At 42.5% G+C, this 15833-nt stretch overlaps 1 protein-coding gene across 1 annotated transcript; it reads right to left on the bottom strand.

Annotated features, from left to right (window-relative positions):
* Window positions 1-3518: 3518 nt before the first annotated feature.
* mRpL15 (mitochondrial ribosomal protein L15) lies at window positions 3519-13759 on the bottom strand. The gene is made up of 2 exons (XM_084589029.1): window positions 13112-13759; window positions 3519-4006 (listed from the first exon to the last, which is right to left on the bottom strand). The coding sequence occupies exons 1-2, from the start codon at window positions 13553-13555 to the stop codon at window positions 3569-3571; spliced, it is 882 nt and encodes a 293-aa protein (XP_084445155.1). The 5' UTR covers window positions 13556-13759; the 3' UTR covers window positions 3519-3568.
* Window positions 13760-15833: the final 2074 nt, after the last annotated feature.

Below are 15833 nucleotides of genomic sequence, written 5' to 3'. Positions count from 1 at the left end.
GGTAAGATGCAACTGTTGTATACTTTCCTCTTGAGCGATACCGGTAAGCTGCTAGTCACAATCTGCAAATGCTTGCCAAATGCGCTCCATCCCAATCTTATTCTCCTTTGTTATTTCCCTTTCATGGTCCGGAGCTGCAGTTACTACCTGTCCTAAGTAGACATATTTGCCTACCCCTTCCAGTACTTCGCTACGTAATGTAAACTTGCACAATCAGTGCAGCACAACACAGATGTGCATGAACCCCATGCTTCATCAGTGGCATTCACTGCAACTACCAACTTCAATGGACGAAATAAAAATCCGCCACACTCTTATTATTGTGCCGCTTGACTAAAAAGGTTATTTTTCTATGACTATGCATATACCTTTCAGGCCAACCTTATCGTAACCATACCATTGTTCATCTCATGCAAGAAGTCACCTTAACTGAGTTCATCTTAATTGGAGTTTATTTTTACTAAATTCTTTTCTCATTGAATCCCTTTTAACTAGTACTTCTTTTCACTGTCATTGTTTTACCCTGAACTAACACAGCATGGCTTGCATAATTTCTGCCCAGTTGATAAGCCATCCGGCTCAGAAATAAAAATTACCTACAATTATGACCAGATAAATCAAGTAAGCAAACCACAATTCTTAGGAATACGGTTCAATGAATGCCTAAATTGGAATACACACGTAAATTACTTTACTATGGAGCTGTCTCAAACTGGGAGCTTTGTCATAACCAATAAATCTACTACAGCTCTGGTAGAAAAAGGAGTTGTACCACATGCTTTTTTACACTGAGTTTACATATGATGGTCTAGTATGCGCCATAACTACAATGAATAATTACACGAAATTCGTCCCCTTACAGAAAATTTTTGTTTGCATCTTCTCAAACTTTCGAAATCGTCACTATACAAACTTGAGACCAGCTCCTCTTTTGATCACTGTGCCACGCTAAGAGCAGACCAAGTATGTCGGCTGAAAATGCCGTGTTATCTATAAGAAATTGCGATGGTGGTTAAAAGTCAACACTGAACTCAAAGGCACCGATGCCTTAGGCATAAAGAAGTATGCACCTTCAAGACAAGAACAAATTATGGAAAACAAATGCAAAATGCTACATTTCCAAGAAATTGAAATACTAAAGTGAAAAAATTAGCAGATTTTAAATGCTCTAAACACAAATTCAAAATTTTAAAAAGTAGATGTTAATGCAAGGAAACTTGAATTTTGGAAGCAAAGAATTTGGAATGTCTTTATAAATTACTTCAGCCAACCCTCTGCACATTTCCAGGAAATGTAGAACACGGCTTACATTAGTTCCTCAGTAAATAATCAGTATGTCTTCACTTTATTTTCCACTTATGCATGCAGCCATTCTAATAAGTTGTTTCATTATTTTTAGCAATGGTTCCTGTGCACTCATATGATCTTTCTTTAAACAGTCCCAAGAGGGTCGAAATGTTTTCAGTAAAAATATGTTTATTGCAGTTAAAATTTTTTTATATACAAGTAGAAGCGAGTACAGCTGCCCAAATCTTTAACTAGAGCGCACGATGGCTGCATTTTCTGTGCTCCTGCACACTTCAAAAGGAATAACCTGCAAAAAGATTGACTCTAAGAGAAGCCCACAATGCCCTAGCCAAATGCTTGACCTTTCGGCAAGTTTAACCCACTCTGAAACACAGGGGAAGAAGATAGGAGGCTGTCCCACATGCTAGTTAAAGATTTGGGCAGCTGTACATCCATATATTACTGTTTGTATGTTTTTAATTCTTATAGTGTTTGCAATTTGCTGCCATTACTAGCATGCTTTATTTTGAGATTATACAATTCAGGAATTGTGTGGAGGCCCGGGATCTCTTTCAGGCTTCCTCAAAGGCTTTAGTCCCAGCCTCTTCTTGCACATATGAGGAATCAATAAATCAACTCCAAAAAGTTCAAAATTAACGCTGTGGCACGTGCTTTATATGCTTTTCTTTAACATGAATGCTTAGTGCTTGAAATATGCTTATTTTGTACTTGGCTTTGCACTATAGTTCAGTAAAACTTAAAACCCACAGCAGTTGGTAAAAATGGGCCATGGTACACAGACCCCATTGACTCATCACATTACCCTAGTGACCAATAACAAAAGTAAGCAAAATGAGCTTTTTGATGTTTAACCATATCAAAAAAGAAAAAACAGAGGCACTGAATATGCCTCAGGTTATAATTTCATCTGATGCTCAGTGGTTTGATTAGGAAAAACGAAGAGCTTTAACACAGGACTATTTTTGTCATTGAGAAATTTTGTGCATAGGTCACTGTAGACTAATGGCTACTGACCAGGGTATAGCATTTTAAACCCTAATGCTTCAATGAGGCATTGGAGATTGCCTCTGCAAGATACTCCAGCGATGCACACACCAAAAAGAAGCAAAAATACAAATCAAAGCTCTCTCATGCTCCCCTTCGAAAGCCAGTTTCCCTGCTCTTTATTTTGGCCACTGATGCTGGAATGTGATGTGAATACCCAGGACTTGACCAGAACGGCATCCACTGGTTCGTCTCTCCGACAGATGGGTAAAGGGTGGGCGGAGACCACTCATTGTATGAGCCACTTGCTGCGTGCTGCTCTCTCGCCCATTTCGTTGTGCACACGGTGTCCCTGCTCCAAGGCTGTTCTGTGCGCTGCGCCAGTCCTAAAGCCTTCGTAAGGCCTGTTCACACTTGCAACTCGCCGAGGTCGCGCAACCGTTTTGGTCGAAAAGTGTCACAAATGGTTGAAAAGCAACAGTCGCAGGCTGTTCAACCACTGCTCGATTTTCCAGCTTTGCGACTGCTGGTCGCAAACCGTTAAACCAATCAGCAGCTCAGTTGACATGAACATAAGTTAGCTTTACTCTGTGTGATGAACAGTCAAGGTAGACAAAATGTGAACAGCGACCCGCAGGTCGTATTTGCAAGTGTGAACATCAGTCGTGCTGCACGGCTCTCTGATCACATGCAACAGCCGGTCATGCACCCTTCGCAACTCGGAAGTGTGAATAGATCTTTACAGACACCGTGCCTCCCGCCTAATGCGGAGGAGGAAGGAAGGAAAATTGGCTTGCAGAGTCATGCCGGAGGCTAGACAGTCATGCAGGAGAGGGAAAACTCTCTGTAAGGGAGCAGGAGAAGAGAAACACCGCAGAATCAGTTGATTGTGGTGGCTGTAAGTGCGCTACTAATTACGCTTTCCAAAAAATGTTTGCTGCTTATTCTGCAGGCAAAGCCTCACGGTCATCGGGGAAGAAAATATTTTCGACCGGGGGGTGGACAGTGGCTCTTATATCCGAAGTTGACCAATACTGCTGTACTGGCTAACCATGATCACAGCATTAATACTTTTCACTAACGTAGCATAATACAGCTTTTTGATTATGACAAAAAAGCCCTTGTGTGCAGCAGCACCATGTTAGCGATGTCTGTGTTGGCAATTGAAGTATTAAACCTTTTGACCAATAAATGGGCTCCTTCACAAACAAATGGCCAGAAAAAAATGCTTTTCACCAAGCCAAATTTAATAACTACGCTAAAGTACACGTGTAGCTTAAATGTTGTAGTACTCTTTGTACTCTGGGTCTGTTGGCCTCAGGATAACCTTATCTCGTAGGTTCACCACCCAGCCCGGTTCAAGGCCATAGAAGACTTGACGTGGGTCTTTCCGCTCCATTAGCATCTCACCGCTGGGGTCTTTCTCCAAGTTGGGCAACACATAGCCATACTTTTGAGCCAAAAGATAACGATGTTTGGCCACCTCCCGAGGGTCTGCCAGGTAGCCACGAAAGGCTGGGTCACTGTAATATCGAATGGCATCCTCTGGTGGCAGCTTGCGTTTGGGGATTGGTTGGCCCAGCTTGAAGAACTTCTCAGGGTTCATGAGGGCCGTGACAGAATCAATGTCAAAGTAGGCTGTAGTGATGGTGCCTCCGTTGCGTTCCACGGCAGCAATGACCGGCTCGCTCGCATGCTGGACCTCAATGTTCACCTGCGAAGAATGAACTCCTGTTCAAGCCCACATCATACCGGACCCCCCTCATCCAAGGAATCCCTAAAATGTTAGTATGTTGATTCTAGATTTCTGTCTGTGGCACATCAAGCTTAAGCACCCATATTCAAAACCTGCCCTGCATTACCATTGCCTCATCGGTAACTAAATATAACTCTGAGACACAGTGCAGTAATCATGGAGTAACCACAGTTAAACTTCCAATGCTCAGAGCCTGTCACAGGTGCAGTAAGCACAAATCTGTGCCAGTCATTTACTGCAGTAACGTTGCCATAGGTCAATTTGTTGACCTGGCAAGATGTTGCAACCAGTAACCTACACCTGGAAGTGTAAAAAGGTTGACGCACTTTCCATATGTAGACATGAATAAGAAACATCACCAAGCCTCACTCCGCACACACACTAAAATCATATAGGACAAACAGTGCGTGCAACAACTTCCAAATTCAGTTTTCTCTTTACTTCCTATAATCTTTCCAGTGCCGAGGCACAGGTAAAAACAGTGCCACTACTTGCAGGTGACTCTCCACAACAGCACTGTTACATGTAGAGGAAGAATGCTTAATGCTTCGATGATTCACCGAAAAAGGGATACATCACTCAACTTCCTCTTATAGCTAACAGTACAAATTTCCCAAACTCAAGACAATAAACTTCGCAAAAAATAAATAAAAAGTAACATAAGCCGAAGCTGACTTGCAGTTAGAGTCGCAAAGTGGCCTATGTGCCTAATATTTGCCAAACACGTGACCCTTCGCTCTTCCTTACAACACATAGTCTGACATGTCTAACACAAAGGCGTAAAAAAACCTTGAGAAGCCTCAGCAGCACAGAGCCCAGAACAATCACGCTGAACATTCATGAGCCTAGCCATAAAAAGAATTCACTAAAAGCAGCTAATGAATGGTGGCTGATTCGTGAGATTCCAGCAAAGCACATTATCATATCCCCTTCTTAATATAATTAGATAGTTCACTAAGGTAATATGAATGATGCAATCATGTATTAACCTTGAACACCATTTCAGTGCATTTAAAGAGAACAAAGAAAGGGACTTGAGGCAGCCGCCTCACACAAACATCTCAAAAGGTTATCTGCCATTTCCCAAAATTTGCAAGCAGGTAAAGCAAGGTGCAATTGCAACACTACAACTGCTTCACGTTTCACATAAACTTTTAAAGTAGCGGGAGCAGCAACATAGCATTTCAGCACAAGTACTGCCAAAAAGTTAACTTTGGTAGCTGCCACAGAAGCACTCCTTAAACATTTATCTTTGTGTACCACGTTTGCCTGTGCTGTGTTGGGATTTATGGCACATAAGCAGCTAAGGCCAAGCACAAGGTTGCAAAAGTTTGTTGTATTTAATGGACTATAATTTATCAAATCATAATTTGTTCAAGATAACAGGTTCTTTTAAAAACCTGAATATACAAGACAAATAAACAAGGGTATTTTCACCTAAGACTCAAAGCAATGTTGGATGCAAAGGGGTGTGTTCATTGCAAAACAGCATGGAATGTTTTTTTCCTTAGTGTTTCGTGTTTTCTGCACGAGAATAAAATGTTTGCTGTTAGCTCACCTCTGCACGTTTCACATAGGGCTTGTTTTGTTTTATCAGTATAAAGTTACTTGCAAGGTGTGTACGTCCTATATGAAGACAGCAAAGAATTATTTCCTTAAAGTGTTCCAGTTGCATTGTTGATTTTCATTCTCATAACATGGACTTTACCAAGTGCAATTTGTTACTCGCTTCATCGTTCCATGCAGACTGCCATTTTCCCCTTAGTGTTTATATTTACTGACTGGAAGTAAACTTTAATCAACTCAGGTTACGAAGGAGGCCGCAGTGGAGGGCTCCAGATAATTTCAACTGCCTCGGGTTCTTTAACATGCACTGACATCGCATAGTACACAGATGCCTTGTTTTACGCCTCCATCGAAAAGTGGCCACCATGAGTGGGATTCAACCCAGGCCTCCCTGCCCAGTAGTCAAGCACTCTAACCACTGAGCCACTGTTGCGGGCCAGTATGCTTAAGGCGTTTTTGTAAATATTACGCTTTATATGTTCTTATTCACTATTTTTCCTATGGTGACAGAGACGACACAATATTCAGAAGTTAAAATCGATGCGCACTGCGGAAGTCTTACTGCCTCCTCCCAATTCCCTATCAAAACTGTGCTCACAAGGTAAACAGCCGTTTTCAAACCATTGGTATGAGAGTCTGAGAAGCTGCTACACCTTTCCTCAAATGCAAGAAATCTTTTAATGATAAGCTGTGGTGGAGCTTGTGCTTTACAGAACTATTGAAGAGTAAGATAGCAGATTATGGAAAATTTGTACTACAGAGCTAGCTAGCGGATGACATCTTTGTTTGGGCAACGCAGGGTGATGAACCCACCGCACTGTCCAGATTCTGGCACATCTTCTCCATGTACATCTTCCCTAAGTCTACCTTCTCTTCCTTAGCCCAGATTATGGCACATCTTCTCAGACCTTACAAGTTATCACCTGGTACCTTGAGGTCTCTTGTTGAATATTATTCTAGGATCATCTTCATCATCAGCCTGACTATACCCACTGCAGGGCGAAGGCCTCTCCCATATTTCTCCAATTAACCCGGTTCTGTGCTAGCTGCATCCACTTGACCCCTGCGAACTTCTTAACCTCATCCGCCCACCTAACTTTCTGCCGCCCCCTGCTACGCTTTCCTTCCCATGGAATCCAGTTTGTTACCCTAAGCGACCATCGGTTATCCTCTGTTCGCACTACATGTCCTGCCCATGCCCATTTCTTCTCCTTAATTTCCACTAGAGTGTCAGTAACTTGAGTTATTTCTCTGACCCACTCTGCACGCTTCCTATCTCTTAATGTTACCCCTACCATTTTTCGTTGCATAGCCCTCTGAGTTGTCCTCAACTTAAGTAGAACCCTCTTGGTTAGCCTCCACGTTTTGTACTTCAATATAACTGGACAGCGGACTTACTTAGGCAGAGGTCTCAATTAAAAAACATATCCACAAGTATGATTCTTCCAATTGCTAATGAGGCTTCATTTGTTTCAGTGAACAGGCTGGTGTAAATTGACGGTCACCAATTTTTTCTCACTAGGTTTCAATTTCGGTAAGAAAAAAAAAAATGAATGTCACGATATCGGTGCACACTAACGAAACCAGGTGGTTGAAAACGGAGGGCCTTACCACGGCTTTCCAATTTCAACCACTCGGGTTCGTTAAAGCGCACCAATACTGCAACATTCATTTTCGCATTTCACCCAACTCAACATAATGCGCTGAAATTTAACCAGTGACCTTTGAGTCAATAACATTGTACCAAAGTCAGGGAAACACCGAGGTGGGGTAAACGAAAATAATTAGCAGAAAAGTGTGGTCAGCACACGAACATGGCGGTGCAAGAAATGCCCTGTATTTGCCCAATGAAAGGCGCACACCTGAGTTATGGACTGAATCTGATGGATCTGGGCATGATGGTCTTGCTGAATCATACACTATGCATCCATATTCTGAGGAGGATACAGAAAGGGCAGGAAATGTGTAGAAATCATGCTTTATCAGATCCCCAATAATTCTGTTCCATCTGAGCACTTTCAGCACATTCAGAGATAAGCTTTCTTTTTAAAGGTGTTTATAACAAGCAAGACTGTTCTTTCCTACTTTTTCTGTCAAAAGCTTTGCCTGAAAATTTTAATTCTTATTTTACTGTTAGCACGGTTTCATTTAGGTGCAGGGTGGTGTCGATCTGCAAGTCTCCCTTCAGCAAGAAAAGAACAGCAAGTTTTGTTTGTTTTTTTTTTTTTTTTTTTTTTGGGGGGGGGGGGGATCTTGGCCCATTTCTGCCTGCCCACATTAATAATTTGTTTAAAGTGAGTTGTATCTGTCTTTTATATTCTGAGAAGCTGGTAATTTTGTGTAGTGCTTAAAATACACCCCTGCAGTACTCCATTCTCCTAAGGGGTGAAGGGGAGTTTTCGAAAAGGTTGGACCTAAGCAGAGATGAATGGTCGGGCAAAACAGCACCATGCTTGTGATTTTTCGCTCACAACACTGATACCAATGCCGAATTTCCAGTAAAAAGGGCCTTCAACACCATATTCCAGGCAGTTATGCATCCTACCAAGGACATTTAGTTCTGTTAGGTTTCAGAGACCCCATGCCCCCAGAAAGTGCCGTAACCTTTCTCCATATCAAAGAAAACTGGGAGGCAGTGCTGTTTTTCCATAACCCTTCTCGGATTGTTTTCAAGCTGGACGAGATGGTCAGGAGTTCAGCACACTTCTTTCAGGGGTTTAACGTAACATTCACCATTCAGCTGATATTATGAAACCTTTTGAGGTGGCCCTTGCTTCCTGATAAGTGTATTTGCGACTATCTTTGCTTTTTAATATTTAAAAAAAATGAAACTGGATTTATCAGTGAAATTACCATAAAGAGACCTGCCTATTTGTCCACCTGCATAGACAACAGCATGAAAATAAGAGAGTACAGCTCTGACTAAATGTTCTTTTTTCTTCTTTTTTCCCCAGCTCCTATTGCCACTGCGCCTCATATGTCATTTTTTTTTTCACTACTACAAGACCACATTTTTATATCTGGCCACAGCTGATTCGTTTCAGTGTTTCTCTCTTTTATTTTACGTAGATGCTCACAGTGTTTTTTTTTTTACTGTTTTGTTTATTTTGTATAATGTGTACTGTCAATCATGATGCTGCCACTGAAGTGTTGCAGTGTTTATGTTTTCACATAATGCATGTATTCTGCATATAGCACTGCACTTCTACATTCCAATTTTTTTTTTTTCATACTTTTGCCCAACAAATAATGTCCAGAAGGGCGCTGGAGGAACCTGTATAAATAAATAAATCTTCAGGGCACTTTTGAAAGACTTGGCAGGACAACTTGCTTCACTATAGACCTATAGAACCTATAACTATCACTGAAGGTTGGCGCATTTCAGGAATGGTACAATTAGATCTTTTAATGCAATAGCATTAAAGGCCTCGTTATCTGTCGCTGAGAGCGAAAAATCACCATCACGGATCTGGCGGGCAGCAGTTGGCAGGTGACGTGGTCGTGCTCCAATTGGTCAGTGGGTTGTGCGACATCATGACATCAGATGACATGGACGAGGCAAGGGTTGCCAGCTTGGGTACCTCCTTTGAGATCAAAACTGAATCCATCGGGAACCTTTGATTCCGAACCAGACACGCTACTCCCAGGCCATGCAAGGCCGCTCATATGGCTTTACTAAAGTGGAGCTTTATGTCTATGTCGAGTGGCCTTTCGCATAGCGTCGTAGCTTATGACTGCATGCTAGTGACACGTGGAAGAAAACAGAGCACAAATTTTGGGATCCAGACAAGGGTCCGCAAAAGTAGACCGTTAAGAGCCTCGTGTCATATCTGCAAAGGTGGAGCTTAAGTGTCCCCCAAATTTTTTACAAGGCACGGGTATCTTTCCTGATACCCATATTTTATTAAGAAATCATAAAAGCGCCGCTACAGAAGTTTCAGAGAGACGTACTAGCACTTCATAATGCATTTCATGCAGATGCAGTCTGTTTACTAGTGAACAATACTATATGGATTTCTTGAAAAGTAACTAAATTATAGTAAGGCTCACTAATGCTGCCGCTTGTCGGAAGTCTGATTTTCAGCTGTGTTTTTGTGTTTTGAAAACGTGTCTGTGTAGCGAAGGAACTAGAAACTTCTGAGAAATGTTCCCCCAGTATGTCTGCTGTGTACCAAGGTCTGTCAGAAAAAGGAATTGTGAATGGGGAGAAGCTGCAAAGTTTATGACCTTACTCCTGCAATTTTGTCAATGTAATACCCCTGTCAAGTGCGCAAAACAAAGTGCACTTACGGCAAGTGTCACTTACGAAAAGTGCACTCTATGCTGCTAAATGGCGTAACATAAGTGCACTTGCCAAAGTGTGCACTCAGATCGGAGAGCGTTCGCAAAACAGATTTTGAGGGCCGAGTGCGTAGCCTCGCCGGCAGAAACGTCTTCGTCACAAATGTATTATGTAATAAGATATGTATACAAGTTAATTTTACCTGTTTTGTACATATTTTCATTTGAGGAATTGTTTTATAATAGCGACGTGCAAAATATCACATAATAAAAACATGATGTAATCGCGTACGCAACTTCCACATTAAGCGTGATGTGCCACTGCGGCTAAAGCTGATTCCGCAAGAAGGTGGTCACCTCCATAGCAGTTGTCAAGAAAATCTCTTTTAAAATTGGTAAACATTGAGGGAACTCAAGCAGGTCAGGTATTTTGGGACACCTTTCAAATGTGGGGCAACTATGGGATACTCTAAGGTATTGTTATGCAAAAGAGCTTCCGATGCAAGGCAAAAATTTGCTTTTTAAGTTTTGCCACAGTGCTTAGAGCAGCATATTCACATTCAGGGCATTTGTAGCTGTTTGCAAGTTAGTGAAGCTTGTTTCTGATATCAAATCACTGCAAATCCCTTATGTGGCACTGGCATTGGCACCTGCAGCCCTTCCCGCAGTCACGTCGGCTATGTGCACATGACTCGCCATCACAAAACTGCACCAACATTTTAAAAGAGCTACTCCAAGTAGAGGGGCTTGTTGACTAGGTCTGTACACTGTTCTTTGCACTCCTGTTACTAGCTGTTCCCGTTCTGCTAAAAGTAAGGTCAAAAAGGCAAGCCACTTCTTTGTAAAAAATCATGTGCACTGGTGTTTAGAATATATTATCTATTTACTACTTTAGGTCACTGTTGTTGGTTAACAAAGCCACGTTCAAGCATCGTAACATTGTCTGCATGACTCAGCCACCAGTTTACCAGTGCTTGCGGCAAGTGGCAATGAGTGTTCTCGATGGCGAGAGCTGCTATGCTGGAATTTCTGTGACTGGCCACTAGCTGAGTTCGTTTGATGCTGCCATCATGCTGACCACCGGCCAGATGAAACAGAAAATGGACAATTGATCATTATGGAATAGTGACCTTATGGAATAATGTCCCATAATGACCTTAACTAAAGTTACTGTTATGAACATATATTTAGAGCCCATTTTTACCACAAAATTTGCTTATTTTAAAGAATGTTTGTTGTTCCCAAGACCACATTCACATTTATTATCAGCAGCAAAAGCTGGCCTTGTGCCAATGCGCTGCTTCACTAGATATGTCAGACCAACTCGCCCACCAGTTGTTATTATTGTAGCACTGTTTCACTGAATAATAATTTGACAACCAATTCATTCTGCATCGCTGTCGTCAAGCGGGACATACATGTTCTTTCATACCTTCATAAATCTCAGGTGACTGTGCCGAAATAATAATTATTATTATAATTTTTTTTTTCAGACGTCATCTCATAAATTTTTGCTGCCCAATTGCTGCTTATAGCACGGATATTCAATTTTTCCTGTCCCTGTTCCAAACACAGCGTTCGAAACTCGTACAAAAGGCTACCAAGGTGAAACACTTTAGACTGGTACTTGAAATTCAGATGCCCCTCATCTTCGCCCGATTAAAAGAGTTGCAACTGGAACAATGTAACGCACGTATAACACTGCTGTTAAACTGTTTTATCTTCGTTTAATCATCTGTTTTCGGTTGTTAATTATTGTTAATTCGAGCAACAAAGTAAAGAAAAAGATTCTGCTTCCCGTGGAACTTGTCAGTAGCTGAGCTGCGGCAGACAGAAATGAAATGAACAGGGAGGGAAAAGAAAGAAGTGGGTGAAAAGAAGAAAAGACAGGCGTAGGATATGTAAAAGAAAAGCGTACAAAATGTAAAAAACAGTAAAGATAGCACACCACTCGTATCAGCTGAGCAGCTTAGACACTTTTTGGCTATTTAAGATGCTTTGTGTGCAAAAGACTGCCTAGAGCGTGTGCTTCCTGCGTAGAATGCCATGGCACCCGAGCTGCTATCACCGCACATCCCCACATACCAGAGGAGGAGTGACGCTGCGCGCTCTGGTTCGAGGCTATTGTCCTCTTCTCTGGGAAAATGGTCTATCGATGAGAACAAAACCACTATATATATATATAGAGCTCTGGTACTAATATCCTCAAGGGGATTCGGGTCTCTAAACAGAATTCTCACGACGTGCGAGATGACCCCAAAACGAGCACACATTACTTATTCTTCAAGCATGTAAGTTAGGTTAATAACCTGAATACAGAACACTGCATGCATTTATCACTGTGCTGTAGGCAAATACTTCCTCTACGAAAGAATTCCCAACAAACAGCCTACATCTGGAAAGATTCCTCACTACAGTATTAGTATAGCATAGCCAGGCATTTTTCACCAAAGGCACCACACGAAAAATTTCGCAAAATAATATAGGCAACTCGCAGTGAAGTTTGCCATGTCGATGGCAGTGCCATAACACAGCCTAGTGACAGCGGAGGCAGCTTTCGGGAAAGCCGTAGCGCTTTTCCACGCTACCTGCCTGCACTTATCGGCATGAGTATTTCACTCTCCTCAAGCCATTCGTGGCATGTGTCAGCTAACTGAGCTTTGCCGAGAAAAGCTAGGCAAAGAACTCCGTCAATCAGGCGCCCACCTCTTATGTTCCAGAAAGCAGTATAAGGCACTTAAGACAGTTCCCATACCGTGAACAAGAAAGCATTTATGCCTCATTCTGCATCACACTGTTAAAGATCTTCTACTAGAGTCGTTTTAACGCATAGCTCTGACTGGTGGAAAGGACCATGGTCATAATGCAACAACTGACTGATGCCACTATCGCATCACTACTATCGACTGCATCGTGCATTGACTAAGTCCACCTTCACATCAGTTTAGGTCAACGAGCACCTGAAGCCTGCACATCTCGCAATCCCAAGGTCCTGGATTCAAATTTCACCGTACGCAAAATAACCGAATTTCCTTCAGTTCAACTACATTCCTTTGTTTTTAAGAACCTGCCTGAAAATGTAGTGTCAATCCGAATATTTTTTTTACCTGTTCCTGATTTTTCCTGACCTCCTTCCACATGGCATACCATGCCAGATGTTGTTGCTAATGAGTCATATAATACTTTCGCATTAAAATAGAGCCACGTGCTACACACCTTGGCCTTGAAGCTGTCTATGCCCTCGGCGGTCAAGTGGACGCCAAAGTGACGGTCACTCGGGTTCAAGAAGTACAGCTTGGTGTTGCATAGCGCAGCCAGATCAATGGGTCTCGTAGTGTCGATGCGGCCAAGATCGACGAACAGCTGCAGCTGGCCAAGCGACAGCGGTGGATATTGGCGACGCATAAAGTGTTTCTCGTTGTAATTCTCCATGGGAATCTTCAGGTAGAACGGCGTTTGACCGCCCTCGTAGCCAAGGCGAGCCCATCCCATGTGATGCTTGTGACCGTCTTTTTTCCATAACGCACGCAGCTTACAACCGTGCGGAAGCATAGCCTTGGTAACATAGTTACTGCCTGGTGTATCACGAAGGTTCGAAATTTTTACGCGAGGAAGGTATCGCAGAACCTGCAGCGCTTTTTCGGTTGTTGAATACGACATGCTCACTGAAAAACACCCTAGCTATGGCAGCTCGATTTGATCCGATCGCTTAAAACTACGACTTGCCCTTACGACGAAACTGTTAGCTAACTACTTCGAAGCAGGCGCAATGCACACAGCCAACACAACGTCGGACAAACTTCAGATCCGCAACATGTGCGCGACGCCGATGGCCGAAGCCGAAGCGCCGAACTAGCCTCTGTAGCCGAACAGAACTGTCTCCTTTGAAAACATACGAAACTAATACACACTATCAAAGCAAAATACATGAAATATATAAAAAATAAAAATGTTTCAAACAAGAGCACACTACTATTAAGCTTGCGTATTTTTATTTTAAACAAAATGTCTACTTTACTGTTTCCTGTTAATATGTTTTAAACTGATGATGATGACAGCCAAAACATTGTTGGGTCATCTAGTCTAGTGCTCAAAGACCGCAACATTTAAACACGCAATCGACGGAATACTGCGGGACCTTTCTCAAGAAGAAATTTCGCAAAATGCACAATTCATAAAACCACAGCTAGAATTCTGATGGCTTTTGATCCTCTAAAAAAAGCACGTTCGATCAAAGAATATTGAGGGGCTCAACGCTGCTGAACCGAATGTGGCATAGAATTAATATATGTGGAGCGAAAGCTTTGGCTCCTGGAGACCGAGCGTTGCAACGAACCACGCATCGAACACAGCCTGCGTTCCATTGAACGCATCAAAGTTCGCAGGTGTTCTAGACAGAATCCTCTTTCATGCACGGCACATATATGCGATCCTGACCGCGCGGCGGCTGTGTCATGGCTGTGTTTCGATGGAGGCGAAACAAAAAGGTGTCCGTGTGCTGTGCGATATCAGTGCACGTTAAAGATCCCCAGATGATCGAAATTACTCCGCAGCTCTCCACACGGCTCATTTTCCTCTCTTTCCGCTTTCACTCTCACCTTATTATTATTATTATTATTATTATTATTATTATTATTATTATTATTATTATTATTATTATTATTATTATTATTATTATTATTATTATTATTATTATTATTATTATTATTATTATCATGCGATGCCGGCAGACGCTTTCCTGCTCCACTCTGTCATGTCTCCGCGGCGGCGCTCGCATGCGCAGAGCGAGAACTCCTCCTTTCTGCGCCATCGCGTGCATCTGCTGGGATGCCGCTGCCCTATAGAACCTTCTAGCCTGCAGAACCAGCGTTTCCAGCCGAGCTACCCCGAAACGCTTGTATGGGAACACCCATGGAACTGTGCAACTGGTTGCTGCAGCGGCGCATATGCGCTGTAGTTCGGGCTCCGCGAAATGCGCTTCTACTAGCCTAGTGTAGCTTTCGCTACAAATCTAGCGGGTCTACACGCGGGTCATCCTGGAAACGAGGCGACGCACCAGCATAGGCCGGAAGGTGCGTTACCCAGTGCTAAGATCGGCTCGCGAGAGAAACTCCACGTACAGAGGAATTACGAACTGGTATAAAAACAACAGACTGAAATATCCAGAACCCCAGCATACAACTTGAGACAAATACATATCATGAATCCACATAAATTAGCATAATGATATCCAGGCGAATATAGCCCCTCGACCATGTTCCCTTTGCAGTGAGTAGAGGAGTAGAGGGCACAGGGAAGGAGAAGTGAACATTGTTTGGCAGCAGGTTGTTGCATAGATAGATAGATAGATAGAGAGAATTAGCATCCCTTTTTTAACGGGGTGGTGAGAAGTAAAATGTAAGTCGAGTGCTCAATATTTTTTTTTAATTGATTATTTGCTCTGCACGGTTCAACACTACTCCCTTGACCTTTTCTACCAATTCTCAAGTGCTTCCACTGCTTCATAATTTAGTCTGCCATGGATGTCCCGAAAACCCAGGGCTTCTCAAATCCTTGCATCGGCGTCGTGTACTGGTGGTTGAAGTGCCTTACATTCTACAATATGTTCAATCGTTTCCCTGCTTTGCATATGTAGCAGCAGCAAATGTCATCTGTGCTGTCAAATATTTGCCGGCAGCATTTCGTCCTCAAGCACCCAGCCCTAGCCTCAAAAAGTAAACCACTACCTTTGAAATTGTCAAAAAAGAATCCTTTTGAATTTTGGTCTTAGCCGCCCTATAAAGCTCCGTCGCCGGTTTGTCCAGCATTCTCTTTTGCCAATATTGGGCATTTTTTTAGGATTTTACTTTTTGTTTCAAGATGGCTTTTCTATCGTTTTCTTCTTCATGACATTTGTGTTTATTCGCAAGCCATCTAGTTCGTCTCCTCTATGTCATAT

This window comes from Amblyomma maculatum, chromosome 1, assembly GCF_055883805.1.
Source record: "Amblyomma maculatum isolate TAMU_Amacu chromosome 1, ASM5588380v1, whole genome shotgun sequence".
Classification (NCBI taxonomy): Eukaryota; Metazoa; Arthropoda; class Arachnida; order Ixodida; family Ixodidae; genus Amblyomma; species Amblyomma maculatum.
Note: the sequence above shows the minus strand (reverse complement) of the source record. Positions and strands in the feature narration are given on the sequence as shown.